The 13,581-nt window shown below is 41.9% G+C and overlaps 1 protein-coding gene across 1 annotated transcript in view; it reads right to left on the reverse strand.

Moving 5' to 3' along the window:
* Positions 1 to 13,581, reverse strand: part of LOC139454132 (piezo-type mechanosensitive ion channel component 2-like) — a 118,937-nt gene that overhangs the window by 15,862 nt on the left and 89,494 nt on the right. The window contains exons 25-41 of the mRNA XM_071235656.1: positions 13,225 to 13,410; positions 12,588 to 12,645; positions 10,914 to 11,013; positions 9,983 to 10,136; positions 9,570 to 9,730; positions 9,371 to 9,400; positions 6,626 to 6,750; positions 5,858 to 5,932; positions 5,484 to 5,586; positions 4,486 to 4,732; positions 4,160 to 4,240; positions 2,819 to 3,080; positions 2,165 to 2,341; positions 1,726 to 1,821; positions 1,094 to 1,218; positions 715 to 868; positions 35 to 79 (exon numbers count right to left, since the gene is read on the reverse strand). Coding sequence (XP_071091757.1) covers positions 35 to 79; positions 715 to 868; positions 1,094 to 1,218; positions 1,726 to 1,821; positions 2,165 to 2,341; positions 2,819 to 3,080; positions 4,160 to 4,240; positions 4,486 to 4,732; positions 5,484 to 5,586; positions 5,858 to 5,932; positions 6,626 to 6,750; positions 9,371 to 9,400; positions 9,570 to 9,730; positions 9,983 to 10,136; positions 10,914 to 11,013; positions 12,588 to 12,645; positions 13,225 to 13,410 — 2,179 coding nt within the window. The remainder of the gene's footprint in view (positions 1 to 34; positions 80 to 714; positions 869 to 1,093; positions 1,219 to 1,725; positions 1,822 to 2,164; positions 2,342 to 2,818; positions 3,081 to 4,159; positions 4,241 to 4,485; positions 4,733 to 5,483; positions 5,587 to 5,857; positions 5,933 to 6,625; positions 6,751 to 9,370; positions 9,401 to 9,569; positions 9,731 to 9,982; positions 10,137 to 10,913; positions 11,014 to 12,587; positions 12,646 to 13,224; positions 13,411 to 13,581) is intronic.

The following is a 13,581-nucleotide window of genomic DNA, read 5'->3' on the forward strand; positions in this document are numbered from 1 at the left end:
ATGTAACGTAAACAATTTCACTCCGCTGACTTACTCTGTTTTCAGATATGTAGCTTGTCACGTCACCACTGGATGTTTGCTGGAAAACAAAAGTCACATGATTTAGCCACAGTTCTCTCTTGAGACATAATAGAGGATATTACATGTGTGTTCATGTCATATCATGTTTAAGACTCGAGTCTCTAAATACCAGAATGTAGTCACGGGTGTCGTAAACATGCATAGTATGACATGAACACGAATATAGTGTTCTATTTATTACCAAAGAAGATGTCTACATACTGAGAAAATATTAGTGTTTACCTATAAGGACTGCAAGTCGCAAGAGCAGCAAAACCACAATTTGTCAAACGACGTCAACAATCTTCAGCTATGACATCGTTTCTAGTGTGATGCAATTCCGACCTCACATCACAATAAGATTCGAATGACATCAACAATGCCGTCTGAATGACAGAAACAATACACTGTTGTCTCGTGACGTAATATGACCTTAGGGCACATATGAGTTTTATGAAACCTGATATGTTTGCCCTTGAAGGTAATAAAAACATTTCTTTTCATATTGACAAATGCCCAAGCAATATGATACATAATCATAGAGCTTCAGCTAATTATGACTATCATTTGTGTTGAGTGTGTTGAGGGGAAAAACAGCAATATTTCTGTGATTCCTCCTGCTTTCATTGGACAACAATTGATTCTAGTACTCACAGCAGGCCCAAAGGCCCAGTATCCGAACACAACAATGATAAATGTGATGAAGTCGCAGCAGAACATGGGGGCGTAGACGTCGACAGTGGCGTTGTATGTTGCTCCAGTCACCTGGCTGAAGAAGTTCCTGAACGGGTCGACACACTTCTTTAACCTACAGGGATAATGACACAACATGAGCACAGCAAGGTCATACACTCAAAACAGGCATGGTGTTGACAAAAATAATCAGGGCAAACCACGATTTGAACCAGAGACCATAGGGTTATGGCACAGCTAAGGGGCATAACTGTGATACCTTAGACGACCGGACCACCCATGGCTCCATATTATTTTTGAGGTAATAGAATTTCTATTAGTAAATGACACTTGGACATACCCAATTTTGATCTTGCTGGGCTTCTTCTTAATCTCCTCTTCTGATGAAGACTGCAGCTGGCTGTCAGATGTAGCTCCTGACTCTCCCAGCTCCACAGCCTCAATGGCATGGGTAGTGTTGTCACCCTGTACAGAACACCAGTGAGTGAGTGTGTCATTACGCTACCCATTCCAATAGTTTATCACGACAAGGAGCACCAAGAACCTATTCCCTGTGATAGGGGGTAACAAATATGTACCCATTCCAATAGTTTATCACGACAAGGAGCATCAAGAACCCATTCCCTGTGATAGGGGGTAACAAATATGTACACATCATACCAGGAATTGAACCCAATGCAATCCTCAGTGTGCCAAATGCCACTGTTAAAACCCATATCATAGCACTTTTGACTTATCATGATAGTGTTGCAATATGGAGGAGAGTGACACCAAGAACGGGACTTGATGCTGTGTATGTGTGAGAAATATCAGGCTATTGAGGCCACACAGGTAACTGACCGGTGCTCTCAAAAACAATTAGTGTCCTACAAATCACTGACTTTGAACGAGTAATTTATCAGAAACTTAAACTACTGGATATTGGTCAAATAGAGCTCTTCTCTCTGAACCAGTCAAAGCTTAACAGTTTACCTCTGGAGCTGGTGAACAAGGGGGAGACAGTTCCTTCTCTCCAGCCTTGGCCAAGTCAGCGGAGATGTCATCAGTGTCTCTCCATAGTCCATATCTCTGTAAGATTAAGCTTGGTCAATGATAAAATAAACAAAACAGTTCATCCAGTACTAGTTCCATGTTGCCTTGATGTCACCAAATAAGTAAGATGGTTAGATGTTGTGTTTGTAGGTAAACAGTTTCATCAACTGTACTGTCTGTCACCTGAAGGCAAGGGAACTCTCCTGAACCTTCAGTAATTGAGTGACCGTGGTCTTAAACCTTATTTTCAGCAACATTCCAGCAGAATCAAGACAGAACACACCGGAAATGGGCTTTAAACATTGTACCAAACTTGGGAATCAAACCCAGCTCTTCGGTGTGACGAGCAGCCTACTTGGTACTCCACCAACCTACGTACCTTAAGAAGTGACCGGTGTATGAAGAGGGCTAGGAGAAGGGCAAGGTCTGCTGCAGCGTAGTTGGACTGTTTCTCGATACCCAGGATACGTGGCGGCCAGAATGGACTCTCGCGAACAGTGCCATCATTCCACGGGAAGAAGCTGAACTGGAACAGGTACTTCACCACCACCACAGCCTGAAGCAAAGACGCACTTTGGTCAAACTGGGGCTGAGAAAGGAGACTGTTGTCATGCTGTTGTCTGCCATCTTGAGGTCAAATCAAGGCAGGGAAAGTTAAGAAATGAACTACAAAGTGCATTAAAACCCAATCAAATATTTCATTTTCCTGTAATCTTGGATACAGACATTTTTTGCATTTCCTGCCATACTGTCCCTAGGAAGGAATGTTAACCCCTCAACATCCATCATATATGTCAGTGCATAACAGATTCTATCCATTCAATATACTGGTCAAATTAACCAATCAGTTGTCAGACAAAAACTGATAGAGTTGCCTTGTGCTGACAAAATGCTGTCATAAGTTTCATTTCTCTTCATAAATAAAGCTGAAATAAAGTTCCCCAAAGTCTATATCAAGAGTGCCGAATGGTATAGGTATTCAGTGTGAGGGTCAACCTGAAACTGAGAACCTACACAGCTGTCTAGACAGTACCTCAACGTAGGTAATAACAGTGATCCAGAAGGACTTGGATGGGCGTGGCACAGACAACATTCCCCAGAGGAACACCATGAGTGGGAGGGGCAGGGCCAGCAGCGAGGCGTAGATCATCTGGTTCAGGATCATCAGGAAGTAACACAGCAGCTCCGACCGGGCTACCAGCACGTAGTACGTGGCAACCAGCAGGCGATACAGACGTGGCTGACTCTTCTCAAACTCCTCCTCCTCCTTCTCTCTCTCCTCCCAGTCCACCAGGCTGGAAACAACAACCACACCCATTACTCAACAGCCACACCCCTTACTCAACAGCCACACCCCTTACTCAACCAACAGGCTGGAAACAACAACCACACCCATTACTCAACAACCACACCCATTACTCAACAGCCACACCCCTTACTCAACCAACAGGCTGGAAACAACAACCACACCCATTACTCAACAGCCACACCCCTTACTCAACCAGCAGGCTGGAAACAACAACCACACCCATTACTCAACTGCCACACCCCTTACTCAACCAACAGGCTGGAAACAACAACCACACCCATTACTCAACAGCCACACCTCTTACTCAACCAGCAGGCTGGAAACAACAACCACACCCATTACTCAACAGCCACACCTCTTACTCAACCAGCAGGCTGGAAACAACAACCACACCCATTACTCAACAGCCACACCCATTACTCAACCAGCAGGCTGGAAACAACAACCACACCCATTACTCAACAGCCACACCTCTTACTCAACCAGCAGGCTGGAAACAACAACCACACCCATTACTCAACAGCCACACCCATTACTCAACCAGCAGGCTGGAAACAACAACCGCACCCCTTACTCAACCAGCAGACTGAAAATAACAACCACACCCCTTACTCAACCAGCAGGCTGGAAACAACAACCACACCCCTTACTCAACCAGCAGGCTGGAAACAACAACCACACCTATTACTCAACAGCCACACCCATTACTCAACAACCACATCTGTTACAACCACATTGGTAGCTACAATAAGCAGACTCCAAAACACAACTGTTACATAACAACCCTGTTATCCATTACACACTGGCTACATGTTAAAGAACAAACACTGTGCATCTGTTACACAGCCACTTCTGTGCCTCAACCTTTAACCAAGATCTTATATTCTTGAAAGTGACTTGATCTTCCTAATCCTTCTTAGACGAGGTATCTGGCAAGAGGCCACTCTGTCCATCATGGTAATAAACTGACATGAGACATACATCGAGCATAGATGAAAATACTCTAAATTCATCATTGCCTAAGAAAAGCCCTTATTAGCAGACTTGATCTCATTTGACACTGACCTGATAGAACTTCCCATAGTGTCTGGTCGGCCGGAGTCTGCTGGGGTCACTCTGACGACAACCAGGTCTGTGTCACTTGTCCTGCAACATATACACCCATCTCTTATCTCCTGTATCCAGCTGTCAGTTGTTCTAGTTGATAATGAAATATCCCTTTGTACAGCCAAATGTCATAACGTTAGACACGAACAGCCATTGTTGTTTGATGATTCACAGAAAGTAATCATCTGAAGTTCAAGATTCGGCAGCTGTTCCCAATCCAAATCACCCCATCCATTTCAGCCAACTTGGACAGTAAGTAAAGGTGTAATGTATTGGCTACTTACGCGCCAGCATCGCCGCCACCATCTTCCACGTCTGAGTCCTTGCTGCTGCTGGGTCGTTTCTCCTTCATTATCAGCTCCTTCTTCTCCGCTTGGATCTTCTCCCTCTCCAGAATCATCTCCTTCTCTAGTTGCCTAGCAACACGGCGGTAGTTCTTGGAAATCTTGTTGAACAAACGGATCAGCCAATCAGCAATGCTGCCCAGGAATGCCAGGATGAACATAGTCAGACGCTTGGCCTTTCCAAATGCTGGAAATAACATCGTAATGAAGAGAGAGTCATCATGGCACAGTACATGAAAAGAAGTAAATAAAACAAGTCCATCTGTTACCTGAAATGGTGATGATAATTCAAAAACCTACCACTGTTAGCAAGACTTACTATAGTCATAATGCCTTAAGTTGGGTTTAAAGCCATTTTAACAGTATTCCAGTTATAAAACGGCGTCTCAGCTTAATGTGGGAGGAAAGCCCAAGGTGATGTAGGTCTCAGATGTTTACCACTTGGATGAAACCCACAAACATGGGTGTGGTGCTAACTTTCTATACCCTTTCCAATCTCTACATGCAACAAGCCAGAAGCTGTTATCCATAAAAAAAATTCTAAATATGGTGCTCACAACCTAGAAACATAATCTGGGCAAACTGGGATTCAAACCAATGATCATAGGTTTTGGGCGCGCCCATGGGATGCAACTCTGCACAGCGAACTGCAGCACCTTAAATGACTCAGCCACCCATGGCCTGGGTTCTCTTTGAACATGTGGCATGAGGTGTCAGTATGTGTTTAAGCATGTGTTTTTCCAGGCAAAATAAATGACGACATGCATTGGAGACTGGCATCTATCAGTCTATTTATGTATCAGAAGTTAGGGACCATTCATTTTATTGTTTCTAAATTGGGATCATTCATTGACGAAATTTTGACCTGTATCTATTAGAGGATATGCAGTAAATAAATCAAGTTTAAACAAGGACTATGGACACACAATGGACGGTACCTTTTTCTGGAGCCCCCTCCTCGCTCTCCTCAGGGTCGACATCTGCTCCACTGCTAGGGCCAGCCTTAGGACCTGTTTTGGGGCTTGTGGCCGCACTTCCACCCTGGAACAAAATAACAATCGTCCTTAAATATCTATACCAAACATAACATCAGTCAGCCTTTGCAGGTCCTTTATATATATTTCCAGGACCAGGAATAGTGTTCAGCATCCAGTGAAACCCTGTGAGAAAACTGATCACCTGGGCAGATCCTGTTGGGAATGTCTGTATATCTACAAGAGACATCACTACATAGGCCCATGAGTCATAGGTAATTTGTTACTAACTCACAAGGAACTGATGGGGTTTCCCAGGTTAAACCTGTCTGGCTCACCTCTTGGGATTCCTCGATTTCCTTGGCTTTCTCTACAGCAGCATCAGTGCCCGAGTCCATGGCTGTGGAGATCATCTGGAAACAGCAGTCAAATAGTTTCTTAGTTACACATATCCCTGTTATACATCAGCCAGGCATGGCAGATAACTCATAATTCCTTAGGAGTTTAGGAGAAATACCAAAAGCAATTTCAGAATTGGCCTTCAGGCTCAGGGATCTCAATTGTAAAGAATTATGTTGTCATTTACGAAGCGTGTGTGTCAACATTAAGTGCATGTGTGAGTAGAGTTGTATGCCTCTTCACTCCCTGCAACCATGGTGGAATTGAACCAGAGTCTTTGGTCTGACAAGTCAATGTGTTACAGTTTGTTTTTACACTCAGCATTATTCCAGCTTAAAGATGGAGGTCTGTAAATAATCAAGTTTGGACCAGGAAATCCATTGATTGATATCATGGGCATCGATCCACGCAATTAGGATACCATAAAATGAGTCAGTCGAGTCTGACCACCCGATCCCGTAGTCACCTCTTACTGAAGACCTATTCTAAGGCAGATCTTCACAGGTCTCAATGCTTTACAAGGCAACCACTGAACAGGCTCAATATATACTACCAAAAAAAGTAAAACCAAACCTGAATATTTCATATTACTATAGTAAATCTGTCATGGCATGAATATGAATATGAAGGAAATGGGTGGTCTTCAGATTCTTTTGAGTAGCACATTTAGCCAGATCTGCTCATTTCCCAGACAGTACAGCACCCACCTGCAATGGTCCCATCTTGGCACCAGTATCGTCTGTGTCCTGTCCGAAGGTGAGGGTGTCCGCCTGATCTGGCGCCTCATCCTCTGAGTCGTCATCAAACAGGTAGTAGTCACCTGACCGTATAGCTGCCACACACAGAGAAACACTTCTGTAGTACATGTAAACAAGGTCTTTTCCATACTACTCTGACATTAGTAGTTAGTATGGCAAATATCAACATCATAACTAGCCTTTTTGGAGTCATGGGTTTTTGAACAGACATATACAATCATTAATATTTGAAGCTTGTGTGTGTGTGCATGGCACCAAGTTAAAATACATATGGACAGATGGTGTTATGAATGATGAGTCTGTCTGTGTGGATGAAGATAAACTTTCTGTATGTGTGACTGTTTCACCAGATAAGATAAAGACAATGGCTACCTACCTCTACATGACACTGTTAGAGGTTTGTCAATATATTCCAAGATGGTTATATAGTTAGTGGGAAACATGACCATCTTTGTGTTAACAATTCAAATTAAAAAACTCTTATATAATTAGAGGAAAAAGTGACCATCTTTTTGTTATGTGGTAATTGGGAAAGTGATACGTTCTGTTTACACTCCAGACTGGGAAACTTCTAACAAACGATGCAGGACCACTACTGCATACTGTTGTGTACTGGACACAATGTGACACTATGGAGCTGGAGGGTAGGGGTTGGGGTGAACACATGTAGGACTCAGATCGGTGGGTATCTCTCGCAGGTTGTCTAGTGGGCACAGCTGACACCCCATCACCATGTCCCATCCTTCATGCTGTGATGTCAGTGGGATCTAACCAAGGAATGCAGCTTGTTGTACTAATGTTTTGTATCATTATTGCTCTCTATTAGGGCTGAGAGGTAACTTGGGTACTTGGGTCCAGTGGGTACTGAGAAGGATCACAGAACTACCTGGACCCGACGTTAGTCACGTGATATATTGTTTAATGACAAAAATCATCTAGAACTCTATGGTTACACTACAAGTCACTAATGTTTGCATTTCTTTCTGACTATGCATGCAAACCTTCTGACTTTTATATGTCTTCCTATACTTTTATAAAAATATAACTTCAGGTAACTTCAGTGTATGCATGACCAGATCTATGCACTAGGTTCACACACTTATCCTTAGGAATGAGAAAGATGATATTAACACAAATGCACAACTTTTAATATTCATTATTTTTGTAGACATGTAGCCAGTGTTCGAAACTAAGAAAAACGTCAAGATATCCTTGTCAAAACCTTATGACAAAAAGTTTTAAAAATTTGGGTAACTAGATTCACATACAACGGACCACCCACCCTCAAGGACCCCCTTAATAGTGGTCAGCTGGACACAAATGTGAGAACCTGCCTCGGACCTGCATCGTCCCGTGGATCTGAGTCGAACATGCACATGGATGCGGCTTGCACACTCCACTCATACAGATCTTGTTGAAGCAAATGCAGGACATTGGGAATATGTAACTACAAGCTTATGCATCTCACACTCACACCAAGCAGAGGAAACTGTCCACTGATGTGACACCACCCTGCAGTCAGGACGGAATGGGTGTCATGATGTACGAGGTACTCACAATGGCTGTGTAGAACTCATATTGACATAGTCGTCAATTTGTTGTAAATTTGTCACATTAAAATAGCTAAAAACTAATCTTAAAAAAAGTAGCAATACTTAACTAAAAGCCATGTAGCTAATAACGAAGATTGCAAAGTAGCTTATATCTGGCATAATTGAAGCTTACTACTTAGAAAAAAATATATTTTAGTCACATATTTGGTGTCAACGAGAAATTTGAACTGATCAAATTTAGAGGAGTAAATTATGTATTTTATCAAGAAATGGAGCCCAAAACAGCTCATTTTATTACAAACCTAATGAATAAACAACAGAGGGAACAGCTGTAGTATCAGTGAGAGAGCTAGTCAGATGTGTTTGAGGATGACTTGAACTTGGTGAAGCCTACTCAATAGAATGAATCCATGATTCATATCCACAATCTGCAGATCCTGATTTGACAAAGGGTAGCAACTCTGCACAGCTAATTCCAGTGCCCCCACAACTGTCACATCAAGCCATGTTGCTGTTCATATGACTCCTTATTGTTGATGATAGGGGTTTAATGCTGCTTTGAACAGTATTTCAGTCATAGCATGGCGTGGCTGCTTGATGTGGGAGGAAAGCAGCTCTTATATGTTCACCACCAATACAGGCATAGTGCTGACAGATCAAGGATCATAACAAGAACATTAGAATTCAATCCCACAATCTGTGGATCCTGGCCCTACTAAGGGAAGCAACTTTGCACAGCTTCCAATGCCCCTTGTTGAAGCATACTGTACTCCAGAGGTCATGATGATGTATGCTGTTCACTGACCTCTAAGACATTACACACAAATCTATCACCCTCATACTTATAAAAGAGACGTAACCAAAACTTAATCAGACAATTACATCAAATTGCAAAATACAGAAAGGGCCTACAAGCACACTGGCCCTTGATGATGAGAATATGAATTATATGTTGCCATGATTCACACTCTCACCAGATTGGTTGCACAAACATTTTGAACATGGTTTGGAGTTTGGAGTTTGGGGTGGAGACAGAGGTGAGATGGACTCACACAAAAGATTACCATTCTTTGCATGTTGCTACAGCTAATATGCAAGCAGAAATATAAACTGGGCAAAACTATTTCAAATAACAATATACCTTCATCATGTGAAATATTGGAATTATTTTCTGAAAAATAAACAAAACAAAACAGTAGAAAAATGCACTTCATTTAAATGTTCTCAAGGGCTTGGCTGCATCCTGCAAAAACATATCAGTCTTAAATACACACTGCGTGAGCAAACGCTATGGCAGACGTTGCTACAAACACAGGTGAACGTGGCAGACGCAATCTCACCATCAAAGTGGTCCTGTGGTTCTCGGAAGTTCTTCTTGAGCTTGGCCTGCTTGGCCTGCAGGTTCTTCATCTTCTTCTTGATGTTCTGGAGGATTTCAGCTTCCTGGGCATTCTGGAGAGCCACCTCTCGGATATTGATTCTGTTTATGAGCTCTGCACCTCTGTGTAAAGATACCAGAAGAAACGTTGTCAGACCAAGTTCCCAGGGGTGATATAAATCAGAAATATATGCCATGAAGTCTCTTAGTGCTATTATTGGGAATGATTGGGGCTTCCATGGCAACCTGACAGGATTGGGAATATAGACTGCCCTGAAGGATCAAAATGCTATTATGAGGAAAGAGTTGGGATTCCATGAAATCCTCAAAGGAAATCTCACAGAGTACCATGGCTGAGGCATGGTTGAGATGTACCTGGATGCCAGCCTGTTCTGTGCCTCCAGCTCTGACACAACGTGTCTGAAGTAGTGGCTGCTGTAGATGCGACGCTGCAGCAGGAGGAAGACGAAGCAGATGACGTCCCAGGTGAGGCCAGTGTTGTCCTCCTCGATGGTGCAGGTCCCCAAGGCTGAAACAGAGCAGTTCACTTACATGTTGGACAGAAACCAGGCATTCAAAAATCATATCAGACTTCTGTTTCGTTAGTGCTGAATGCAAAGTGACACCTCGTCAACCTGCACTCTGTTAATTAAGACAATTATTGATGGCGATGCTTACAGAAGTACACTCAGTATAACTCAGTACTCAAAAGACTTTATTATTGGTTGGTTGGTTTGTTGTTTTACGCCGCACTCAGCAATATTCCAGCTATATGACGGCGGTCTGTAAATAATCGAGTCTGGACCAGACAATCCAGTGACTAATATCATGAGCATCGATCCACGCAATTGGGATCGATGACATGCATCAACTAAGTCAGCGAGCCTGACCACCCAATCCCGTTAGTCGCCTTTTACGACAAGCATAGTCGCCTTTTACGGCAAGCATGGGTTGCTGAAGACCTATTCTACCCTGGAATCTTCACGGGTCAAAGACTTTATCAAGACTGTATGTCACATTTAGCTCATACTCTCAAATAACATCTTGTAAGCTTTGTTCATCACAAACCCTTGACATGTTAAATGCACGCCATTTGAATTTGTTTCAAGAGTGAGTGAGTGAACAAGTTGGGTTAAGCAACTTTGAACAATATTCCACTTATATCACGGCATGTCAGCTAAATGTGGGACGAAAGCGGTCTGAGATGTTCACCACTTTGGTGAAACCCATGGGCACAGGTATGGCACTGAGAAACCTAGAGGATTGTATTGTGGAGTAAAATAAATATAAAGAGTGAAAGACTCACAAGGCATGTCGATGGTGGAGGAGAGACAGTTGATGCCAAGTAGTTGTATCAGCCAGCACTCATTGACAAACAGGCGGTCAATGTACACACACCCAACCAGCTGCAACATAGAACACAATGTAGTTGTACGGAGTACGAACATTTGTTACCGTATTCGACCCATTAAGCGCCCCCCGCCCCCCTGATTCTGAAAATTTATATAGTAATTATTTCGTTTTAAATGAAAATCGTCCGGGAACCGTAGTTTCCGGATATTTGAAGTCCGTATAAGCGGGGCATGACTGTATTCTGTTTATTTTAGATATTTGTGACTTTGAATATTATGCGCAGAAAAATATTACACCGTACCCCTTCAGCGAAGTCCGGCAAACGAACGGGTGATGAGAAACTTCATCAGTCGAAATTTGAGATAAAAAAATCACCAGACATGTTGATTTACCGTTTAAATTGTATTTTTTGTTCAGCTAGGCATCGTTTTATATCCAGGGATTAAGATTACCTTGTGCATTTTCTCGTAAACTAAGCCGGACACAGCAATCTGCTGCACACATGTTTTCTTGGAATCTACCGGTGATTCGGTCAAGACACACCCAATGATATAACTTTACAGGATTTTAAATGCAAGGATCGGCAAAAGTTGTATCTGAAACTATTTTTTTATCAGGAATAATATATTCCAATATCTTGTTAATTTAGATGCAGCTTTTACTAAACATATTTAAAATAATAATAACCCTAAGTGAAGCAGCTGATCGCTATTGCCGGGTATTATTTTTTACATGGAACCAGTCTGACCAGTCACCGTCAAGGCTCCCGTGCACGTGATCGCGTGATCGCAAGAATTACGTGTTGACATAGAATTGTCCAACAAAAACAAATATGACTTTTAACGATTCAAAGTATGGCATTTATGATATATGTATCCATTCTCTGTCAACTTAAGTTCGTTTCAAGGCGTCAATAGCGGTAATCTGACCGTGGTTGCTGTTAATAACGGTGAGTTGTGCAATCTTCTGATCGCTTCACACAGGATTTCGCCGAAATTAATTAAAACAATATCAAAAGGAATTTTGAATAAAATTAATGAAATAAGTTACAAACAAAAGTCTAGATATACAAAGAACACTTTTTATAGCCAGACAGTGTAATTACATGAATAATTTGCGAACTTCAGTATGGATTTGTTGACATGGTTTTTCCGGTGTTATGTGCTCACAGTAATGTCTTTCCATGGGGGGAAAAAACATCAAAACTCATTAATTCGTGTATAATGCGCACCCCCTTCTACACAGCGGTGTTTTTTGGAAAAAAATTGCGCACTATCCTCAAGAAAATACGGTAAGGCTTACTGATGAATTTACGCCAATTTGACCTGAATTGTCTCCAATAAGCACCCACCCTTTCTGACTTTTTTTAAGCGCCCTGGGCACTTAATGGGTCGAATACGGTACTTGTTTTCTGATAAGGGAGGATGAATACAAAGCTAACCAGACAACTATCCAATAGATATATATGCTGTTGATTGACTGCAGGGGGAATATGTATGTCCTGCTCTAGTTTACAGTCATACACTTCTAACTGTTGTTAGAGGGAGGCATAGCAGCAGCAGCCTACCAAAGCAGACACAGCTGTATTACAAAATCGCTAAGTTAGCATGTGTGATATTTTGTATACCTGTAGGCAGGCTTTGCAGAACAGCACAAAGAATGTGTAACCAACTAGGAAATTCCACCTGAAAAAGAAGAACAGATTGTTAGTTTACTCCCATTCATGTCAAACAATTATGACAAATATCACGTTTTCGAAGTAAGATTCACCTCAAGGAATTCAAATGTTTTCAGTAAATTTTCATTTAATTCTAAGACAGGAATTATGCAATAATGAATACACTCATTGCAATGTATATGCCACAATGCCAGCTCTTCATGATTATACAAACTCAGTTGACAGATGAGTGAGTGACCTGAGCTTTTAACAGTATTTCATTTTTTTTAATGGCATGTCCACTTACTGCCGGTTGAAAACCTAAATTTATCAGTATTTTGACTGTTGACATTTATGACTTTGGTGAAGCAGTAAAACTCATTGGTACTGACAAACCAAGGGTCATAATAGAGGTTCACATCAAACCCACAATCAGCAGATCCTGACATAGCTAAGGGAGACAAACACTAACACTCAAGGGCAGCCTTGGGCCTCTTCACAAATGAAACAAATGATGTAATACGGTAGCAATACACACAACAATGGACTTTGAAAACAGATTTGTTTACATTTCTAGCACAGAAGCACAGAGATACACAATACTCACATTTTCAGCAGCTTCCTCAGGGGTTTGATGAGCAAGTCCTGGCCATACCACATGAAGCAGAATACCCCAATGACATATCCCATACTGAACAGGTTGATACGAGCCGTACCGGTGATGAAAACGATGGCCAAGGTCACCCAGAACATGTACTCAAACACAGCATACTTGACAACATCCAGGTAAGATCTGTCAAGAACAGGAGGATACTATATTACTACCAGTAGTTGTTCAAATGGATGATACGAAAAGTACTGGTCAGTGATTACCAAAGGTTGCAAAATGGGTCAATTCCACAAAAACATTAACAGATTTGCTTCTTGCAGATGTTTTTCTGTAAAATTGAAGTAGGTAATCTAT

The sequence above is a fragment of the Haliotis cracherodii genome, unplaced genomic scaffold (assembly GCF_022045235.1).
Source record: "Haliotis cracherodii isolate W230 unplaced genomic scaffold, xgHalCrac1.p SCAF_10, whole genome shotgun sequence".
NCBI lineage: Eukaryota > Metazoa > Mollusca > Gastropoda > Lepetellida > Haliotidae > Haliotis > Haliotis cracherodii.